The sequence below is a fragment of the Bemisia tabaci genome, chromosome 4, assembly GCF_918797505.1.
Source record: "Bemisia tabaci chromosome 4, PGI_BMITA_v3".
NCBI classification, from domain to species: Eukaryota; Metazoa; Arthropoda; class Insecta; order Hemiptera; family Aleyrodidae; genus Bemisia; species Bemisia tabaci.
The window spans coordinates 13,170,285-13,193,177 of record NC_092796.1 but is presented as its reverse complement, the minus strand read 5'-3'; the positions used below and the strand labels follow the sequence as shown (position 1 = coordinate 13,193,177).

The 22,893-nt window shown below is 37.1% G+C and overlaps 2 protein-coding genes across 2 annotated transcripts; both read left to right on the top strand.

Annotated features, from left to right (window-relative positions):
* Positions 1 to 4,579: 4,579 nt before the first annotated feature.
* On the top strand, positions 4,580 to 16,414 carry POLDIP2 (DNA polymerase delta interacting protein 2). Its single transcript, XM_019046079.2, has 7 exons — positions 4,580 to 4,794; positions 5,437 to 5,601; positions 7,713 to 7,815; positions 10,072 to 10,249; positions 11,219 to 11,382; positions 14,278 to 14,483; positions 15,532 to 16,414. Exons 1-7 carry the CDS (start codon positions 4,685 to 4,687, stop codon positions 15,644 to 15,646), a joined length of 1,041 nt encoding a protein of 346 aa, XP_018901624.2. The 5' UTR covers positions 4,580 to 4,684; the 3' UTR covers positions 15,647 to 16,414.
* A 4,851-nt stretch (positions 16,415 to 21,265) lies between these two features.
* Positions 21,266 to 21,632, top strand: LOC109033415 (single-pass membrane and coiled-coil domain-containing protein 4 homolog). Its single transcript, XM_019046017.2, has one exon. It carries the CDS (start codon positions 21,298 to 21,300, stop codon positions 21,484 to 21,486), a length of 189 nt encoding a protein of 62 aa, XP_018901562.1. The 5' UTR covers positions 21,266 to 21,297; the 3' UTR covers positions 21,487 to 21,632.
* The last annotated feature ends 1,261 nt before the right edge of the window (positions 21,633 to 22,893 follow it).

Here is a 22,893-nt window from a genome sequence, read left to right as displayed (position 1 = left end):
CTAAAGATACATGTTGGCAATATATAAGAAATTATGTAAGTAATATAAGAAATATTCAAGATAATATATAGGAAATGTTGAAATATACGTACGAGACTGTCGCAATATATGAGAAATGTGCCAATATTTAGGAAAGCGACTTCAAAATATACGGCGAAAATCGTGCAATATGTAAGAAATGTGTCAATATATAGAAAATCGACTTCAAAATATATATGGCGATATTCGCGCGAAATACAAGGTGATCCATAAGTCCTTTTCATCCCCTCTAAAGTAAATTTTTACCTAATTGAGGCAAAGATTTGAAACTTGGGGGATGTACCTAGGTCATAAGGAGCTATACTTTGGCCCTCAAAAATTTTCCAATTTTCCGGGAGATCCCTTGGGGAGAGGAGGGGGGACGGAAACCAATTATTTTTTTCAATTGGGAAGACCCCCTTTGTTAGACCTCGTTCAAAAGAGCATAGAAAAAGGAAACTTTTTCGAGTAAACCCGAAGTCAATATCAAACCGACACCGATTGTTTGTCAATGGATTTGCGCGGAAATCGATATCTATATAGGAGTATTTTGATAGGAGAAAAACAAATTTATAGTTAGATCCTCTAAAAAAAAAAAAACCAACAAATTTCCAAATAGGCCGAAATAAGCAAATTTGACGTATTTTTGTCATGCATTGACAAAAATAGGTCAAATTTGCTCATTTTGGGAAAAAGTCACTTTTTCGGAAAAGTGAAGGATGATGGGAAAAAACGAAGGTCATTTTCGAACTCAGCGGCTCAAAACACATCAGAACAGTTTAAATTAGGTTTAAATTTGTACCTGAGAAAAATTTTACTTACATGCTGCGAGGGTCAACAGTCGCAAAAACACCAACAATGCCCATTATCCGGAAAATTGAAGGGTGATTGACAAGACGGAGGTCATATTCGGATTCAGCACTTGAATATACAATAATGAGTATCACCCGATCACGACCGGATCCCAGTTAGCAAGATTGAGCTCCGTCACTTACTTGGATTAGCGGCAGATTGGAATTTGGAGGTTGAGTTGATACGCGCTTTTCGCGGTGATCATCCTTTGTCCTGTAGCGGTTGAACGGAAACGGAAATGAGTCGGGGAACGAGTCCCAGCGAGACCTATAGCCGCATGTGTAGCGCGTTTGAAGCTGCGGAGAAATGCAGGAGTTCAGATACGCGCCCGTCTTTCGACCAAGTTGTTTTTTTGAATTATTGTGGTGTGGCGTGTTCGTTGAGATATGAGTTGTGAGTTGTGAGCGCTTATGGAATCGATTGTGAAGTCCAAATGTTGACGTAAGTTTTTTCCTTATTTTTTTATTGCGTTTTCATTTTTTTACCGGTGTTTAATTCTGCCGCTCGTGCAAGAAACGAAACCGAGGTATTATCTCTTAGTTACTTCGCTGAGGGACGAAAGTAAGTTTAATTCCCTTTTCAGAGAATTTTGGGACAGGAATAACGTCAGAAAAAAGGGGCAAAATTTGTCAGTTTTCATATCTTCTGAAGAGCACCTGAAAGCTGAAGTCAAAGTCAGCACTGAGCATAAGGCGTCAAGATTAAAGGTATGGATTGAAAATTCCAATATTTTTAATGCACACGGAATCGTTAAATGAATTCCGATGGGTCAACGAGGCTAACTCGGGGGTGAAAAAGGCGCTAGATTTAAGGAAAGAACGAAATTAAAATAACAATGAGTAGTGATGACTGTAAACTTCCGCTATGAAAGAAGACGAGGCGCCACTTTATTAGGGGGGTGGGGGCGCCAAAATGGCAATGACTTTTTTTAGAGAGAGTGAGAGGGGGAGGGGAGGGAGGGAGAGAAGGAGGCGGGAGGGAGGGAGAGAAGGGGGCGGGAGGGAGGGAGAGAAGGGGGCGGGAGGGAGGGGAAGAAAAGATTGAAGAAAAGAGGTAGGTTCCGAAACAGGAATAACATGATAGAAAAGAGGGGCGAAATTTGTCAGTTTTCATATATCTTCTAAGGAGCATGTTTGACTAACCCTCAAAAAAGCCTTTCCCTACGCGATACAATTTCACAGTTGAAAAAGCTTCCAGTGAATGAAGGGAGTAAGTGAGATTACTGAAAAATTAAAATACGTGTAGCGGTGATTTTGAACAAATCTCATCTCAAAATACCATTTTAAATAATTTTTTTTGCTGCAGGACCCCACGTAACTTTTCAACATTAAAATCGTCTTTCTAAAAATCACAAAAATGTTACTTATACTTACCTCCTTCATTCGTTGGAGCTATTCAACCTACCCTTTGGTACACCCAATATTCATTCATAAAATGTGAAGTGTAAAAGTACGTATCTGTCAGTGCTTTATAGAAAGCACACATAAAGAATGTGGTGAGTGGAGGAATGCGACTTCAAGTATTTTTACATGCGTGTACACCGCTCTTTGAGACCTCATAAATCAAACTTGAAAATATCAATTTTTCGCCAAAAACTACGGAAAACGGCCGTCTGGTACACTGTAATTTTCAAAAATTTTCCGGGGAGGGCCCCCGGACCCCCCGCCTTCCTGGGGGGTATTCCATACCCCCCAGACCCCCCCGGCGTGGGGAACGAATTCCGCTGGTTTATGAATGTTCCGGATCTCTCAGAATACATACTATCCTGAGTTCGCCCTTGAAATTTCATGTGAAATTTCACGTGAAATTTCAAGTGAAATTTCAGTGAAATTTCAAAAGGCCTCATAAATTTCAATTTTTTTGAAAAATTGATTTGTTTGCCCGTTAATTCCTTTTTTTCACTCATGCTCCTAAATTTAATAATAATACATTTTCTTGTTGTTCCTCACGCCTGTTTTTTCTTTCTTTCCGATTACATAGCTAGTCTTGTTACTCTCCTATAAATAATATGGCATCGTAAAACAATTGTGTCCCTCGAAAAATAGTCATGATTGTGCTATTCATTTCAGTAGGTAAAATTCTTCTCTAAGATTAGAATAAATAGTATGTACCTAAGTACCTTTCTTTTCTATTGCTCTAAACTTTATTTGCATTTAAATGATAAATTTCAAGAATTATAGATGAAGAGCCCAGTACTCAGTGCATTGTATGTAACGTTGGAGTACATATTTCTGCTGTTTTTTATTTTTTTGGTTTTTTCTACCGTTTTTTTATTTTATTTTTTTTTTTTATTTTTTTTTACTGAAAATCATTTTCTTCGCAGTGAATACATGAAGTTTAGAGCCAAAAGAATACGAACAACGAAAAGTAAAGGTAGGAATTTTATGATCATTTTGTCTCAGTTGCCCGGCAAAAATCTACATTACCAAAAATCTATGGCACGAATGCGGACAAAACAAACAACGACGGTTGAATCATTTCGATTTTAGCCGCCATTTTGTTGCGTGACGGCAAGAGGGCACGAGATACGACTCCCTAATACTCCCCATGCATATTCGTCTTGTTGTCAGAGATGGAAAATTTCATGAAATTTATTCGAGTGAAATTTCACGAAATTTCATGAAATTTATTGAAACTTTTGAGGATACATTCAAGAGGCCAAGAAACGCCTAGAAACGGTGATTCTCGATATTGAGATTTTTCAGCCCCCCCTGACCTAACCTAACCTCACCACCCACTCTTCCAGCAGCTCAGTTTTTTATCACGAAGATTTCGGTGTCATGTCAGATGTCACTTATGTAAGTCATGGGTCCTTAATTTTCGTAAGTAATGCATCATTGACACTTGAGTGCCTCCGCTCCACCACAAGAACAATTTCCTCCACGCATCGGCATGAAAATACTAGTTTTTTTATGAGGGGGGGGGGGGACTTTTATTTGAGAAACGTTGGAGAAATTGATGCTAAAAATTGTAATGCTAAAAAACGGCACTTTTAGTGGTATATTTCTGAACCAACTTAATGTCCTACATATTTAACAATTATACTATAAAGATTATTCTCAGCAGTGCCAAACTGCCAACATATATATTTTAGAGTCGGAAATCTCAGTTTCAAAAATGGATAAGTACTAAAGTAAAACGTTTCTAAAAGGGTGTGATGTTCTTATAATCTTGTCCACGGCCACGCGATTTGCTGGGTACATGTCTGTTTACATTTGGTTTGGAGGTTAGGTTAGGGCTAACTTTCTCTAAAACCCCCCTTGTGCCCCCTCCTTTGGGTGTAGCATCTCATTAGTGGGCCATATTCTGCTGCATCAGCAGGAGGATCATCTGAACCGTTTCCGAGGCTTAGTAACAATATTTCTTTGAAAAATCAACAAATTTCAATTTTTTTGAAATTTATTCGGGCCTTGTGAAATTTCATGAAATTTCACGTGAAATTTCATGAAATTTCAAAACGTGAAATTTCACTTTCCATCTCTGCTTGTTGTGGCAAGAAGTTGGGCAGAAAAAATTACTAGAATCAAAAAATTACTGAAAATCAAGCTTAGATTTTAATTTTTCACGGTCTCACTGAAATTTCATGCAATTTCAAGTGAAATTTCAAGTGAAATTTCAAAAGCTTAATTTTTCATGAAATTTTCCATCTCAGATACTATCTGTTCCGAAAACATCCAAAAACATCGGACATCGGACATCAACTTTGTAGCTTATCATTTTTAGGTTATTCGAGGAAAATGTGAGTGGGAAACAGGAACTCTGAATCTCATATAAGTCCTTTCTTTTCCATTAAAATTTCTGGTGAAAGTTTTCAATGAATTTAAAAAATTCAGAATTCATGCTTGGAGCTGCAAAGTGTCTGAGCACCAAAATTCCTAGTTTTTTTGTACGCTTGAACTCTCAACAAAGTGCTAAATACTCCAGGTATATTTTTGTCAGTATTATTATTAATTTTTCAAGCCGCATCAATCATTAATTTTTCAGTAATTGTTTCATCCCGAAGTCAGTACACCTCTGTTTTTAAACCCAATGGGTATATATTCATACTGCCGTCAACATTTAGGCAGTAGGTTGAATCTTAACCCTGTTTGTTAATGATGTCTTGGGTACATATCAAATGGAATGCGTCACATTGAAAGCCCCTGAATTTTCCTTACTGGCCTAGTCTTGTCCATTTTTTATTGTATGAAGCATGGTTAATATACAACTACTTGGGAGGAAATCATTTTAGATCACGATCCAGTTCATAGAAGCTGCTCACCAGTGCCCCCTACTACATATATGATATGATGCATTAGCAACTGTGAGGGAGTTATAATTCATATGAGTGAACAATATATTTTCTTTTTCATGCTTAGTTCAATATCATCACTGTAACTCGCTGCACATTGGGTCAACTTCAAATAGAGGAGTAGGTCTTTGTATCATTGGAAATCATTTCAATACAATCACTCTTTAGCAACATCAATTTGTATCTTCGTCACTTTTGTCTCCCAAAATTTTTATGCAACTTTCTCTTCCTCCTTTTATGTAATTTTTAACTCAGTGTTTTTTACCTATGCTCAGTCATCACAGGCTTGCAGAAGTTGGACGCCTAGATTCACCCAAAATTCAAGGAAAATATGATACTGGACAACTGTTTTTACACCGCGTCTTTGGTTATAGGGGTGTTATCTTGTTTCCATGGTTAGCAAGAGTTTATGATCGTGATATTCCAAATAAACGAGACAGGTATTGAAAATTAATTTCTAAATTTATACAAAATCAATCTTTCTAGGAGAGGACTCCTAACCTCTGTCTCCGATTTTGATGTAAGGAGGAACATGTAGTCACAGTGTTCCCAGATGAAATGCCGGATACCCTTTGAAAAAAAGCCGAAGTTTTTTAACGAAATGCCGGATACCCTTTGAAGAAGGCCGAAGTTTTTTAACGAAATGCCGGAAACTTTTTAAAAATGCCGGAGATTCTAAAAAATACCACTGAAAATAGATGTTTTTGCTGACTGCAGCGCCTCTAATCGTAAAAACCTATTGATAGTGTAACGAATCAAATGGTGGTATCGATCACAAGCCCGTATCAGATGATCAAAGTAGAGCTCTCAAAATGGCGTCACGTGGGGTCATGTGACCTTTCATTCCCCTCTTGTGGCCTGGTTATACGCTCAAATTTCCGTCCAATTCCGATCAAAATGATGACCAAGATGGCGGTTGAGAGTTATCTTGGTTGATGAGTAAAATTAATTAAAACAGCATGTTGATTGAAATAAGTATGAAATAAGCACAGTTGTGTGGAAATCAGATGAAGGATGAGCCTCACAGTTCCATCATCTACCACCAAATTTTTGCAGGCCGCAGAAATTTGATGGTAGATGGTGCGCACCAGTCACCATTTGATCGGAAATTGATGGAAATTTAAGCGTGTAACCAGCACAAAAAAGATTCTTGAGCCAAGAATCTTTGAGGGTCACGTGACTCCACTTTGAGGGCTCCACTTCGATCGTCTGTTACCGGCTATAGAGATGAAGAAAGTAATTTCTTTGATGACGTAGGTAGTCACGGACGATTTTTATCATTGATTTTCTTGGAAATGGTGTGATTTATGGAAAAAGTCTGTCCATATAAAGTGTTTGAAATTATTTCAAGAGTTCATTTAAGCAAAAAAAATTGGACGGTTATGGTCCGTTTTTAATATTATGAATTTCGGATTTTGCTGGAATATCGACGCCATGTTGTACCGACCTACGTCACGGGGTAAACAATCTGCAGATATATTTTTAGCTCCAATTGAAAAAATTGCCGGGGTTTTTTATCAAAATGCCGGAAACTTCATGAAAATGCTGGAGATTTACGATAGAATGCTGGAGATTCTGAAGAAAAAATTTCGCCGGAGATTTTTCAAAAAAGCTGGAGACTGCCGGAGATTTTTCGAATATCTTCGGCAAATGCCGGAGATCTAGGAACACTGTGTAGTCATGAAAGAAGTAAAACACATGGCACAGCCTTTCCTCTACTAGGCCCAAAGAGAGCTAAGGTAAATTTTAAAAAGAATTGCAAATTTTCAGTGAGCAAGCTGCTTATGCTGTCCAGCCAAGTGTATGCCGACAACGTTATTGCCAAGCAGTGGCTGAGTCATTGACTTATAATACAATCTAGACTGCGCACTAGGCCCGACTTTAGGAGGGGGAGGTAAGACAGCTAGAGGGGTAAAGACGCGCCTTCAGCTTAGTTGATACAGCCGGATGTACGAAGCGTACCAGGTAACGGCACAGGCAAGACTAGCATTTCCATTGTCCCGCTACATATTGCAATCCGGGTTGCCTATTGTCTCGCCAAAATTTCCTAATGCGCGGTCTAGATTGTATTATACATCAATGGGCTGAGTGAATCGGGTCACTCACCAAGTCTGACTGATTCAGGTGCTCCACTTGAGGGAGGAGGGGGGGGGGCAGGCTGAGCATTTGCCTGACCCTGCGCTTTAGAGTTTGACCCGGGAAAACCGCTTGGCAGGACGCAAGAGAAGGAGGCAGGAAAATCCTGACTAATTGACTAGAGTACGCTACTGGCTCCTTCTTTGGGAGGTCCCTAGGTCAGTAAAAAAAGAAATCTATCCATACCTGACCCTTCAAAAATCTGAAATGGGGCCAGTGGACTGATTTCTTTTGATGGATTCCAACTGGGATATTTAATTTTTATCCTCTTTTTCAACTTCTTTTTGGTTTATACTAGTTCTTGCTAACTTTTTGAGAGTAAATTAACAAGATCATAAAATATTCCATTTTGAAAAAAAATCTGACAAAAGAGTTAACAAATGGATGAGTAATTAGAGCTTATTTTTGTTTACAGTTTGTCTGAAAATGTCGACTCTGGAAGTGTAGGTAAAGAAGTCAAAGGACGAACACATACTTTTTATCAAGTGCTCATAGACTCCAGGGATGGACCGTACATTGTAAGTATATCGTAAGCCACCTTTTTCTCTTCGTTTTTGCTTGTTTCAAAAATCGTGATGAGGAAACCATAACAAAAGGAAGGGATAGAGTCAGTTGATTTTAATCAATACCTGAAATTTATCTTTAGCTTGGCAAAATTAGTTGGTACAGAAACAATAGCTGAATTTTTTTTTTGGTACTATACTGAACAATAACATGTTATTCGTCAGTACTGAACTTCAGTATTTTGTATCATTGTCTTTTGTCTTGTAGACAATTGCAAAATTTAACAGTAGGGAAAATAAAAAGAATTATCTACTATAAATACATAGGTTGTCCCAAAAGTACTGCACGTTTTTTCTTTTTGGACGAACGGTAGTAGATATCAAAATGCGGTTTGTGTAGTCTTAAGGACCGGCCAATTACCGATAAAACAAGACAAATCCGAGCTCTTTAATTCAAAAAATGACCAAGTTACAGGGTTTGGAAAATGGCTTCCAGAGGGGACCCCTACGGAAATTTTAGCTTCTTTTCCGGGAAAAAAACAAAGAGTTGATTGTTTTTTTTTTTTAGACGAACGGTAGCAGATATCAAAATGCGATTTGTGTAGTCTTAAAGACCGGCCAATCACCGATAAAACAAGACAAATCCAAGCTCTCTAAGTCAAAGAATGACCAAGTTACAGTGTTTTGAAAATGACTTGTAGAGGTGACCCCTCCAGGATTTTTAGCTTCTTTTCTGGAAAAAACAAAGATTTGATTAATCAAAAATTCTACAGAGAAATCGTCGCGATCGAATGAAGTTGGCAACATGGTATCAGCCCGGACCTTGCACCCTGCGATTTTTGTTTATTCCCTACGTTGAAAAAAGGCTTAAGAGGCAGGAAGTTTAACTCCATCAACGAGATAAAAAGAGCTGTTGAAACTTTCTTAAAGAACACCAGGCAAGAGGAATTTGAAAAAACATGTTTGAAGAAGTGGGAATAACGGTTGCGGCGCTGTGTGGCAAGTGATAGAAGGTATTTTGAGAAGGAAACTAGTGTCCAGTGGTCCAGTGAAGAAGAGTAAATGCTAGTAATCTTGGTAAGATTCTGCAAAATTGATTTAATGAAACCACTTGAATCCTTAATTCTTTGTTTTTTTTCCAGGAAAGAAGCTGAAAATCCTGTAGGGGTCCCTTCTACAAGTCATTTTCAAAACACTGTAACTTGGTCATTTTTTGACTTAAAGAGCTCGGATTTGTCTTGTTTTATCGGTGATTGGCCGGTCCTTAAGACTACACAAACCGCATTTTGATATCTACTACCGTTCGTCCAAAAAGAAAAGACGTGCAGTACTTTTGGGACAACCTATGTATGAAGAGAGACTTGAACAATTTTTTTTCTTTATCTTTTGTGTAGTCTTGCTTGGCAGGCCCTGTGTTTTGACCTTTTTAAGGTTCTCAACCTGGGTAGAGCAAATTGGAACATCTCTCATCATAAGTGGGTTGTCGATGATAAAGAATTTGCTGTGTGCTATCCAAAATGAAAAATTGATTCTGGATATTATTTCTGGGCTGGAAATTGGCTTTTCAAAAATTTATTATGCATCTCCAAATCATTATGCCATTAATTTTGTACGTATGTATTAATATATCATTGGAAGTACTTTTTGAAAAGCTGTCATATTCTTAATTTATTGCCTTGAATGGTAACTCTTCTGAGGGCTCCCAGCTTAAGTCTACCATTAGTGGATATTGCAACAGTATATTTATCTTTGGAAAATACACTGCCCGAGTAAAAGTGAGTCAGGCTGATTCACTTTTACTCGGGTGAATATACTGAAAAATATGGTTATAGTTATTATCAAAAAAGTAGAACCAAACCAACAAGAATCCATTGAAAGACCAATCAATGTAGATTGGTACCTCTGAAGTTAAATTGAAAAACATAGATTTGACAACGGTGAACACTGATAATGACACGTGTCATGATGGAGGATAAAATGATTTTTGGGAATCCATGTCTCATGCATTTCAAATTTTAAGCTCTGAGGCTTTGCCCAATTGCTAAGCCCTGATGATATGAACACTCTTGGCTATGGCTATCTGTCAAGAACCGGCTGTACTGATAACAATGTATCTAGCTGTATGTAAGCTAAGCTTATATGTTTAGCTTTTCATTCCCTATACTTGCAAGCATTAGAGGTGATCAGGATGGTAGAACCTTTCGAGTAAAACATGGATGAGGAAAATCAAACTTTGCCAAATCTACAGCAATAATTTTCTCTTTGTTTCAGAGGGCACAAACAGAAGCAGTCACATTTTTAGGCAATCAAGACAGTAGTCGCAGCCTGTACGCTATTCCGGGGCTTGATTACGTTGCCCATGAAGATATTTTACCGTATACTTCCCTCGAGAAACAACCACTTCAGCATGAGCTATTTGACAAATTTTTACTTTATGTTCCTGAAAAAGGTGATTCCTCTTTCCTCTCAAGTTTTTCACTGTATTTTCCCAAGAAATTATACTTTTACTTTAATTTTTTAAAGAATCATAAGCTCTCACTTTAAACCCAGGAGAATCTCAATAATTTCACCTTCTTTTATCCAACACCTTTGAAATTCAACCGAATTTTCTCTTTTTGAATCAAAAAATTTTTGGAGAAAAGGTAGTGAATTCTCAGTCAGTCATAGAGGAAAGGATCTGGAAATAAAAAAATAATAATTTAATTTATTGATTTAAATTACTTTTTTTGAATGCGCAAAAATTCTTAACATTTTCAATTTGATGAACCCACGTATTTTCATAATTTAATCTTTCTCTGAATATTCTTTCTCAGTTTTTTCTTTTAATGCACAAAGTTTAAAAAAGGTGATAGTTAATTGGAGATCACTGTGTAACGCTTAGTCAAAATCTCCAGGATTAGCAAAACTCTTGGTCATCTGATATTTTCATTATCCAACTACCCCAACCACCATATGGAGTCGCAAAAGCTAGTTATCACTGCAAATGTAAAATATTTGACTGAAGATAAGTTTTTTATAAGTGTTATATTGCGGACCTGATTGTTTTTAGAAATTCCTGCCGACATGAATGAAGGATTCGGGTCTTAAAATAGTTTTGTATGAACCAGTTACTAGCCATCAAAAAATTAGTCATGACATAAAGTAAATGTAGGTAACAATTTAATCAGCCCAAAATATGTAAATGCCATGAGAGGAACACGGGGTACAGGCTGTAAATAAAAGTAATTTGACGGGACGTTTCGGGTTTCACGTTCCCTTTTTCAACCGCGGAAAAAAACAAAAAACAAAAGTTAAAATTTACACATAAATGAGCCGCTGCTTAACAGCAAGGCAAGCTTTTTACATTCATAAGTTTTCTTGAAAGTTAAGTATCTTCATTATCTGTCATTTTTCAATACTGATTTCTGAAATCTTTCAGATCCTCCTTTTGCGGCCTTGGAAACTTTGAAAGCGTGGCAGAAAAAGAATCACCCTTGGCTTGAGCTATCTGATGTGCACAAAGAAACTACTGAAAGTATTCGAGTCACAGTAATACCTTTCTACATGGGGTGTAGAGATTCTCAAGCATCATCTGTTTACTGGGTGAGAATGATATACTCTAAAGGGAAACTTTTTGTTGGCCGGTCCTGATGGTTGTGATTCGTTCCGAGCAAAAATGTGAAAGCCGTGAAAAGAGGCCTTGAAAATAGGAAAGCGGGCTTGTATTTGCAAGTAAATTACATGTCTTTTCCAAAATTGTCACACTTCATATAAAGGAAGCGAGAGAGAGGGGGAGAGAGAAAGAGAGAGAGAGACCTTAAAAAAAAGCAAGTTAAAAACTTACTTGCTGAAGCATATACCCGGTGTTCCAGAGCACCTGTCCACTATCTTTTTCACGGAAATGGCCAAAAATTCAGCGCTAGGACGAGTTTATAGTGGGGTAAATCAACTCAAAAGAATTCAATGCAAATAGTTTCAGCTCCCTAAAATCCCATTTTGGGGGGATCTTAAGGGGGTGCCCTCGTTTCTTGAATATTTCAAATAGGAAGGGTATGTTTTGACTTTGGAATAAAATTCTATAGTTAAAAATAAGAAAGTAAGTCAAAATTTTTTAGCTGATGTGCATTAAAAATCAGCATAATGCCGAAAATCTCAAAACAGAGGGAAAAGGCTCATATGAGCACAATTTTCCGACAAAGAGATACGCTGTTTGGTGCAACACTGGTAATGATCATTCAGGAAGGCAACTACAGATGCGTTTTTGCTGTATTTGGCCAATCCTCAGTGAAGCGCAGCCTCCTGATTTTCCTGCTACCAAGCTTGAAGAGGTTGTGAAAACCAGCCCGAGACTTGGGCAAGCGGTCTCTGGCACAAGTAAACTTGCGCCATCTAGTGAGTGATTATCTGAACAGTTCTGCATAAGCCTTGGCAAGGCAGTTTTACACAAACTGATTGCGGTAGCAATCAAATGTGCTTATTATGCAATCATACTAGCTCACATGAGCTTTTTCCCTCTGTATTGAGATTTTCAGCTTTATGCTGATTTTTAATGCACATCGGCTGGAAACTTACTGTCTTACGACCCATTCATCTACCGCAATCAGGTTGTGAAAAATAAGAAATTTTTGTTCTATGCATTTTTCCCCTAAACCCCCATTTTAAGGAGTTACGGAGGATTTTGGAGCATTTTTTGGGCAAATTTCCATTGGATACTGTAGGCATTAAAGTTATCCAATTTTCAAAATCTCAAAGTTTGCTGAGAGGAGAAGTCAATACCTTCTTATTGCTGTGCCACATGACCCCTGTTAATCCAAAATTATGGGGGCCATGACCTCCCAAAAATTTTGAGGCTCTGGAAGGCTGTAAGTCGAAAATTTCAAGAAGCAAGGTTCAGTTTTGGATTCTAAGTGAAAAGTTACGTGGAATTGTTGTGGCGTACGACCTATTTGCCCCAAATTTTTGTGTCCTTTTTTTTCCTCCAAAAATACACGGTTTCTTATGGGAAAATAGGGTTGTTAAGTAATTTGGAGCAAATAGGCCATACACCATATGAATTCTTGGTAACTTTTCGCGTAGAATCCAAATTTGAAGTCAAAACGTACCCTTCCTTTTTTGATATATGCGAGAAACGGGGGGCACCGGCACCCCTCTTAAAACTGAAAAATTAAATGAAAACTGAAAAATTAAATAAAAACTGAAAATAAAATTAAAACTTAAATTAACTAATAAAACTAAAATTAAATAAAACTGAAAAGGGAGGCTGAAAATATTTGTATTAAATTCTTTGGAGTTGACTTACCCCCAGTAAGTTTTTGTCTTAATACTCAATTTTTCGGTCGTTTCTGCGCAAGAGATAGTGGACGAGTGATCTGGAACACCCGGTATTTATGAAACACAAATATCAATCTCTAATGGCCAAAATTAGGTGTCCCATTAATGTCATCAATAGTTTGTGAATGATGTCAGAATTTGATTTTAAGGGACATATACCCACACCTCAAGATTTTTAGATGTCAGGGGATTTTTCGGAAATCTTAAGAATATTTCCAGGTAAATTGTGCAAGGGAAAAAATCTATTTCACACAAAATTTTGTGATGGCTAAAGAATAATTACTTTCAAGTCATAGTAGAATTATCAAGAAGTACAGAAGCCCTTATCATTCTTTCAGTACGGACAACAAGGTTTGTTTCAAGGTAAATTGTTGGCCTATTACGTCTAGGCAGTCTAGAATTTCTGTGTTAAATAGCAAACATGAATTGAAAAGCTAAACACTATAAAGCTTTGAGATTTTCTTTGAATTTTCTGTGGAGCTTCAAGAATATACTCACTAGATTTAAAGGGAGAATTCTGTCCAATTTTAGAATGAAAAATAAAACATAAGAGAAATGAGACTCGTATCACAGTCGGGCTGATCTTAGTCAGGAGCCATTCAAATGAACGATACCTTCAAACTTTTTTATGAAAGTCAAGAGGGTGCTACAGGAGTGCAGAAATTGCTGGATCGACCAATCTCAAAGGGAATTTGAAGGGCACCTGAAAAGGGGGAAAATGTGAAGGGAGGAGATATTATTGTGGAGGAAATCATTAAATGTTATATTTTTTTTCTCAGAGAAAAAGAACTAACAATAAGCGCATTGTATGTGGTTAAGGAAACTGTGTAATGCGCTCTTTTATGCAAAGAAAATTGCTAAGTACGCATTCTTTTGTGGACAGCAGTGTGAAGGCTGCTTCAAAAAATGTGAAAGCAAAGAACTCTCTGCCCTCTTGGAATGGTAAAAAATTCCTGTCCTCTGAAAGAGACCACTGCATTGCCACATCATTATAAATCATGAAATGTGTTCTACATGTCATGCAGAGTGAAACATTTTTAATTTTTTATCAAATACAAGCCCCTTTATGAGTCAAAACAATTTGGGTATCATGAAAATTTTAAATAACTTTAACTTCCTATCAGAACATATCTCAATTAATACTTTATTTTCAAAATTTACTTTCAGTGGCGGTATTGTATTCGTTTGGAAAATTTAGGTGACTTAACAGTACAATTAAGAGAGAGGCATTGGAGGATATTTAATCTCTCAGGAACATTAGAAACTGTACGTGGAAGAGGCGTCGTTGGCCAGGAGCCCATTTTAAGTAAAATGTTACCAGCTTTTCAATACAGTAGTCATGTTAGTCTTCAAGCTCCATCTGGTCACATGTGGTAAGTTATAATCAATACCTCACTGATATTAGTCATTCATTCCAGAATTCTATTCTCTCTTTTTTTGGAAAGAAGACCAAGAAAACAAGTAGGAGCCAGTAGTTATGATATTCCCACTCTTCTCAAAAGTTTTGAATCACAATGCTTGTTTTATAGTGAACACAAGCAATGTTGAATTTCAGTTGTCACTCAGCAATGGACCACTAGACAAGGTGTGAATTTAAGCAATCTGATACATGTTTCTAAATAAAAATTTCATGTAAAAAACTATTTGTGCAACGAAACTTACTGGCATTCATTCCTGATTGAGATATTTAACGTTTTTTGATGCGTTAATTCAAACCTCCTGGTTGTGAAAAAACAACAGTTTACACGAGTCGAATAATGCATTAAACGTTACTGCAACAGCCTCTGCGGTAAGTATTCATGATTAACCTCATCTTGATACTTCGGCCTAGCTATTTCATGTTGTTTACTCTTTCAACAGTACAAGATGGAGAAGGAACATTGTTCGATCAAGAAGCCCGCCAAAACCATTGTAGTGCATGAATAGATTCAAGCAGACTATTGTTTTTCTTGTGAGTGGGGAGTTTGACTTTCCCGCAACAAGTAAACAAGAAATGTTAATATCTTAGTTAGGAATTGATTTCAGTGATTTTCGTCGGGTGAATTGTGTTGTACATGAAATGTTGGTGAAGAAACATTTATCAAGTTGCTTGTATTTGTACTTCATCTTGTGGTCCATTGTTCCGAGATTGCAGCCAGATTTTAATCAAGCAAGCTACCTTTACCTTTCTTTAAACATTTTCTTCGGATTTTTCTGTGTTTTCTATCTGAAACTACCATCCACAGTTAGAGACCAGTTTTTGTTTTGAAAATATTTTTTAATCCCCCAAATTTTGCTGGTAATTTTCACAGGCCTCTAATTTGTCTTAAAATGCATCATAGAAGAATATTAAATTTTTAGTTGAACAAATTATGACTGAATAATGGTATGCATATTCTAGTTAAGTGTGACAATTAGTTAATTTTTTACTTTTATTTTCAGGGGTACTTTTAGGATGGAAAGGGAGGATGGCTACACATTCGACTGTCGAATTCCACCTTTTTCATTAGAAAGTAAGGCTGAAAGTGGAGATTCACCTTCAAATAATTTCATGTAAACTGTATAAATATCTTTTGTGATTTCTCTCCTATAAAGTTTCACTGAATGACTGATGAACCCATGTGACGTAGGAAGTTCTATGAATCAAAAAGATGTTTGCTGCTAAGATATATAATGCACAGTCTGTATTCTCAATTTTGAAGAAAGCATAATTTTCCTTAGCTTATGCAAATTTTCAGTCAAAGTCATGTTTAACTTATTGCTGAAAGTAAGAACAAAGGACAGCTTCAAATAAAACACATGGTTCTCTAGGTAAGTTTTTTAAGAAAGAAGAAAAAAAAACTTTTTCCGAGAAAGAAACACAGTGTAGCTGCACTTGACAACAATTTCTCCTCTTAATCTAAGATAAAATAAAAGAAACCACTTGCAAGTGATGTCTTTAAGTTTCACAGTTTGCGAGATGACAGGTCAAAACTCGTCAATTTAAAGTTTTCTTTTTATTGAATGTTTTTAATTTTTTTATATGAAAGTATAAAATATTTTTATGCGTAGGAGTAGCCATCCCAGTCAAGTCAATAAAGATTTTGTTAGGAAGAATTGTCAGTTTTTCTATGTCCTTTCCTGATTTCTTCAATGTATCCAGTGATTAGAGCAGGTATAACTGTGAACCGTCTACATTAGTGGATCAATCCTTCAGTATCCTGTCTCATTTGTTGTTTATTAAGTAGTAATAATATTTCTGCAAAAATGTTGTGTTCTTGTATATATTTTCCTCTTTCTTTTATAACAAAACTGAACCCCTAAATAAAAAAAATTACTAAATTAATCTTTTTTTTTGTTATTTACTTCATTTTAAGCGAGTGAGTAATAACTTTTATGAAGCACCCTTAAACTTTTCTTCTTTGTTTTCAAATTAAAAATATCTTTTTATATTTTAGTTAGTGGCAAGGATTTGACGTTATATATTCAAAAATTTGCACAAACCTAGCACATAGCTTGTAGATTAAGGAAATTTTTTTGTTTTTCTCCTGGGTCACTCACTTATTCGCTTGGTAACGCCCAAACATGCTGCTTGGCAGCTATAAAACTTGAAAATTCACAGTTTTTCAACACATAATAATCTTTTTGAGCAGCCTCTAATGGTAGTAAAAATCCGAAAATTTGTGGAAAGCAAGTCTGTACCATATGGTTGGTATGGTACTGATATCAGTATGGAAGGGAACATTTTAAAATACTCCCAGGTCTTTTATTTTCTGTTAAGCTATGCTGGAAAACCGGTCAAAAATGGCTCTATTTTGACAGTTTTTTCGGTTTCGAAAATTCATTGGACATCCTACAATGACAATGAAGGTCTGAAAATTTGTGGAAAGTAAGTTCATACCGTCTGTATGGAATAAAAGATTCTACTTGGTTCCTATTACATTCCTCGTTGTTCCCGCAATCACATCGAAAACGTCAAAAATACCTCAACTCGGCCATTTTTTCAATTGCAAAATCTATTTGACATCCTGTAATGCCACTGGAAGTTCGAACCACCGAAAAAGCAAGTCCATACCACCAGTATGGAAGGGCAAATTTCAAAAGGCTCATAGATTTTTTTCTTGTTTGTCGCACGGTGTCTCCAGATACAGAAAAATTGTGAAAAGTACCTCCATTTTGACCGGTCTTTCGCTCTCTAATTGTGATGAACCCTGCAATGACTGTTAAGGTCGTAACCTTCGCTGAAAGTAAGTTCATGCCATCTTCATGAAATTGAAAATGCTACTTCGTTTCTCTTTTTTAATGAGGCATCAGCTGTGTCCTATTTTCAAATTCTGTTTCTGGTGTTCTACTCTCCAATTCCGCTCCTATCTTCCATTTCGGGTTTTCACTTCCTTTGTCTCGGTTACATACTCTCCACTTCCTTTTTTCACCTTTAATCTCCATTTTTCTCTTCCGATTTTCACCTTTAGCTTACAGTTTCCACCTCCCACTTCCGGTTTAGGTATACTACCTATTTCCAGTTATTTCGCTCCCCCGCGCCACCAAGATAACATTGAAAACAGGCCCCCGCACTTCTTTTTCCGGATCGCCTTACCGTAATCAATTAATAGTATTTAATAGTCCACAGAAGGGAGCTCCTGACGTCACGGAGCCGAAAGGAGGTTTGGTTTTCGACACTTAATTCGAAGCGGAACCAACACGCTCGAACTGTCACTGTATAAAAAGAAAAAAGACACCGCACAAGAACTGGAAAATTTTTCACTTGCTCGCCGCCGTCTCGAACTTTGACGGCTACTTAACCGTAATAAGAAGTGCCACCTTCTCTTCACTCGTTAAATTTTTTTCTTTTCCATGTGTCATTGATATACTGTTGAGTCTTAGTTCAAAGTGCCGGTTTCTTCTTGCGCCGCCGCTGCCTACCATGATCCCGGGATTTAAATTTTCGCGGTTCTTAAGGGTGCAAGCTGCCGTAAAATAACAACTGTATTCTGCACTGCTCCGAAGAAATTCGTATGGTAGAAACTTACATGCTCGCATCAAATCTGATCCCTAATTTGTCATTTTACTTTTCAAAAATTAGAAATTTGTCTAGTTCTGTAATTTTAGAGTCAGCGATTATTGAGTGCCGAAGAAGATACGATTCCAGTAATTTTAAGGTATGTGATCTTACCTGGTAATTTCATGACACGTTGTTGCACGTGCAACTTTTAAACTCGGAACACGTCATCGTTTCGCAACTTTTTAGGTAAATAAACAACAAGTTTCATGTATGTGATTGCATGTATGTGATTGTGTATTAGATGGAGGCACGAACATTGCCGCAGATCGAAATTTGATCAGACAGTTCTAAAAATCAACGTGGCTTCAGTGCGCCGGAACTGAAGCACATCCCTTCCCTGTAGCCGCGCAAGTTCTGAAGACTTTTATCAAAGCCAGCTCACTGAGGACACAGTTTTCTATCCAGTCTTTTTTCGAAAAATTTGTAAGTTCATCTTCAACTTGGTAAAAATGCACATTACGGGCCCCACGAACTCCTACCGGAAAATTGATGAAAACTTCACAGGGAGGTAAAGTAAGGTAAGTAAAATCGAAATTAAGTGGCGGAAACCATGAAAAACGCTGTTTAATGATCACAATGTAGTGAAATAACACCAAAATTAAAGGGCTCACGAAACACGATTTCCGCCATTTTTGTTGTTGTTGTGGGGATACTTATTGTGATGCCAACCTAAGAAATGAAAGAAACACTGATTCGGGAGTACGCAAAGGCGAAAATACACTTTTATTCAGAAAACAGGAAAGTACAAGGTAAAAATAATGCAAAAACAGTAACAATTTCATCGAGTACTGGCGGTGGGTTTATAAAATTAGATTATAATTTAGACAAAATTTACAAATTTCTAAAAAAATCATCCCTAACCTAATGTAACCTAACCTAACCTAACCTAACCTAACCTAACCTAACCTAACCTCCGAGCATTGCCTTACGTATAGCCTAACCTAACGTAACTTACCTGACGTAACGTAACGTAACCTAACCTACAGGCCCGCAAGTTAGGTCGCTTCGCGACCTAACCTGTGGACCTGTAGGTTAGGTTACGTTACGTTACGTCAGGTAAGTTACGTTAGGTTAGGCTATACTCAGGATTGTGGACCCCTCCCGCCCTTACGGGGTGAATGAACCCGCTCCGCACCATTCGGCGAACTCTTCATAGGGGTAGTAAAAATTGTGTTAGGTTGGCAGTATGATTCACTTCGCCACTAGTTCCCTGTTGCTCCGCATGGCAGCGTGTTATGACCCGTCCGCGTACCCGACGATATCGCGAATTTTAACCTACAAATTGTCGTTGAAAACCTCGTTTCATGTGTTTTCGTTCATGTGTTTTCGTTGAAAACCACATTTCATGTGTTTTGAGACGTTTCCGCCACCGTATTTTACCTCTCTGTGAAGTTAGAAACCAACTCCTGCCGACAGGAAGATCAGAAACTCGATATGCCCAGGGGCCGGTAATCTGCATAATAACCTTCAACTTCAATTCAGTTACTCATTTCGTTGATCTCTGAGGTCTCATTTTCCATTTCACTAGATGCTTACCAATCTCTTCTTCTCATTCAGATATTTTTATAATTATTTATTCATCAAAATTTTCTGAAGATGTCATGATTGCTTCACGAGTTACTTAGGCACCCTTCATTGCTGTGCAGCAGATGTCTGTACTTGTCGTCATGAATATGCTACACCGCTTCTCTTAAATTACATCAAGGTCTGAACTGAACCATTCTCTATATTCTATGTCTGAACTAACCTTACTTGTGTCATCACCTCCGTAATTCCTCAAAGCATTGCTGGATTGGGCGCGGGTAATGTTGAGGTAGAATTGTGATAATTAGCAAAGGAATTGTTTCCGTTTGTTGCCAAGTTAGAAAATCTGATCATCCTAAGGTAATCTGTATCAGAATGCATATCAATGGTAAAACTACCAGACCACATATATCGGTTTGCAATGTCGCACACTTCCTGCCATACTTTATGAAAGATTAGGTACTCAACAATACTTCTTGAACATTTCAGTGATTTTTCCTCTTTGAGTGAAGAGTAATCTGTGAAAATTTCAAGGAATGACATTGGTTTATTTTCCTTCACAAAAATAAAATGGGAACTGAGACTTTTAAACACCGCAAACGAGATACGTGATCTGGTAGTTCCACTGTCGATATGCATCTTGACGCTTCGGTCATCTGCTAGATCACTCAATCTGCTTGTTAGTGATGAAGGTACGACATCAAAATCCATAACTGCACCTGGAGTAGCTTGGCATCATACTCTTTCAATGCTCTTCTTACTTTACTGCCTTTTCTGTGATGGATGAATCAAAAGTTCTGTCAACTGCATTATGCTACTTTTGGGCCCGTAGTTTAGAGAGATGGCTAAAAAGAATTTTCTTATCGATGGTCAAAAGAACGATGCTTGGTCCTCTAAATAAGATGGAGCAGCTGGTTGTAGGAGCTGCTTAGCATGATAAAGTATTGAGTTGGCGGATGGCAGTTGCATTCAAAGTTGTGATGATTTTAAGTATCTAGAAAGAATGTTGACTAGTGATACACAGATCTGTCTATCTTTAGTCAATATTTTTTCTTGAAAATTTCCTTGATTGTCTCCTTTGTTAGCACAATATCTTACTCTATAGTACAAAATCATAAGGTTGCTGTGTCACGCTGAGGGTGTCATGTTAAACATGTCACAAACCGATTTCTTTTCCACTCCCCGCGCCCCTCCCACCTTGCACGCTCACATGCTTCCTGCTGTCTCCAAACCGAGTTTTCCCTAACTCTTAATGATCTTAACGATCTGACGATATCTGCACATTAGAGGCGCGAAGCGCCTCTGGGGGGTTGAACCGTGGAGCGACCAGGGGGCACAGCCCCCTAGTTTTATATAAATTTCAAGCTCTAAAGTTGGTTTGTTTCTCTTCGATAAAATAAAATACGTGAAGAAATTTTGAATCATCGCAATGGAGGTTTGTGGTTTTGTGCTCAGGATATCAAATTTTTTTTGTATGTCTTGGAATGCTGTTTTGAGAAATTGAGCTGGCCATTTTTCATGTGTTCAGATTTATGCTGGGCAGCCAACGTTTTTGTCATAGTTCTTAATTCTTACAATTTAATCTGCAGCTGGTTTTTTTCATTTCATAGGTCTAATTCCTCTATCAAAGGACCTGATTCAACATGCGCACTCTGAAGGGCAAACCCAAAGAGACTGGTCGCCAAAAGCGAGAAAGGAAGAAGGAATTTTTGGAGAACAAAAAAAACATAATGTCTGTTGTTGTACCAACTCTCTGTGCACTTGGTAGTTTACTCATTCTTTTCATCTATTATAAAACAAGACCTAGAGCCATTCCAGAGAATATGTCCTAATTTTATCAGCCTGTTGTAAATTTTTAATTTTATCATATTTATTTTTATGGAAACAAACATCTGAAAATTTATACTTCAATGTTAACAACTGTATTTTGTTATCTTGTTTTAAAGTAAAAGATAATTTAATGTAAGCCAAAAAAGAAGCATTAAGTGTTCTTTTTTACACAGTCTTGTTTACTTTTACCCAAAGTATACTTGAGTTGAATTCTTGCAAAGAATTGCAAGTCTGAAGCTCTGTTTCAAAATTGATGGCAACATGATTAGTTTCTGTGTGAATATTCTTTTTTTTCAAGCTATAATATTGGTTTTTTTGCCTTTGATGAAATGAAATAAGAGGGGAGATTTTGGAACACCACAAGCAAGATACACGATCTTGCAGTTTCACCCTTGATATACTGTGTTTCAGAATTTACTTAGGCACCATTGGGAAAATGAATACTCCATTGGAACCGTACTAAATTTATGATTAATTGTTAAAATTGTTTTGCCTTATAAAATCAGCAACTACAGGCTGTGTATTTCAGAGTCTCCTAGTTCAGTAAATTAGATTTGCCCAAAGCAGGATCGGCTGATGATGGTTCTTATTGTACTTCTGAACATTTAAATTGGACGATTCTTTAAAAGACAGCAAGGACTTCTGCTGAGGTGATAATCTGCTGGAAAATGCAAATGGGATTTATCTTAATTAAGGTCTAGTCCGAACATAATATTCTCAAGCTAACAGTGAGAGTGCAAACAGTTTCTTCATAGATGTAATTGAAACTCTTGTGCCTTCAGTATATTAGCTCATGATAAACTGTTTCCTTATACCTACTACTGGGGCAGGATTTAAGTAAAATCAAAAGAATAAAAATTTCTAGTCTCTCTCACCAATAAATTATTATTTAGACGAAGGAACATTAAGCAATATTTTGAATCAATTAACTTATTTTAAATGGAAAAATTCAAATTGCAATCTCCTGTTGAAGAATCGAATGAGAGTAAAAGTTGATAATGAGCGGTTTCAAGTATTTGCTGGGCTGTGCTGCATGTAAGTATGCTAAGAGACCTAAGCCCAATTTACAAGGTTCAACTTTTTCTTTATTGCATGAAAATTTCCACTGTGTAGATTTAATAGGTAGGAAAAATTTCCATTGGATACATTGACATTCTTGGACGAATTCCATCCGAACTTTAACGGTAAATTTAGAAGAGGTTCAGTACTCCTTAAGTGTGCCGTAAGGTGGAAAGAATTTGGTTTATAGAGGAGATGGAGAGGATGGTGCAGGTAGGCAGGGAAGTCAGGACGGTTAAGTAGAGAAAGGAGAATATGGACAGGTGTTTCTAGGGACTAAATGGGAGTAGGCCTCGCAGGGTATTTGAAATTAAAAACAAACAAGAAAAACCTCATAAATTCTACTTCGG

What these genes read in the sequence shown, in the direction of transcription:
- POLDIP2 (XM_019046079.2), top strand. Translation starts at nt 4,685, where the DNA reads ATGAATTTAAAAAATTCAGAATTCATGCTTGGAGCTGCAAAGTGTCTG. An exon ending in CCAGGGATGGACCGTACATT is followed by an intron (nt 7,816 to 10,071) that starts GTAAGTATATCG and finishes TCTTTGTTTCAG; the next exon opens with AGGGCACAAACAGAAGCAGT. An exon ending in ACTTTATGTTCCTGAAAAAG is followed by an intron (nt 10,250 to 11,218) that starts GTGATTCCTCTT and finishes GAAATCTTTCAG; the next exon opens with ATCCTCCTTTTGCGGCCTTG.
- LOC109033415 (XM_019046017.2), top strand. Translation starts at nt 21,298, where the DNA reads ATGCGCACTCTGAAGGGCAAACCCAAAGAGACTGGTCGCCAAAAGCGA.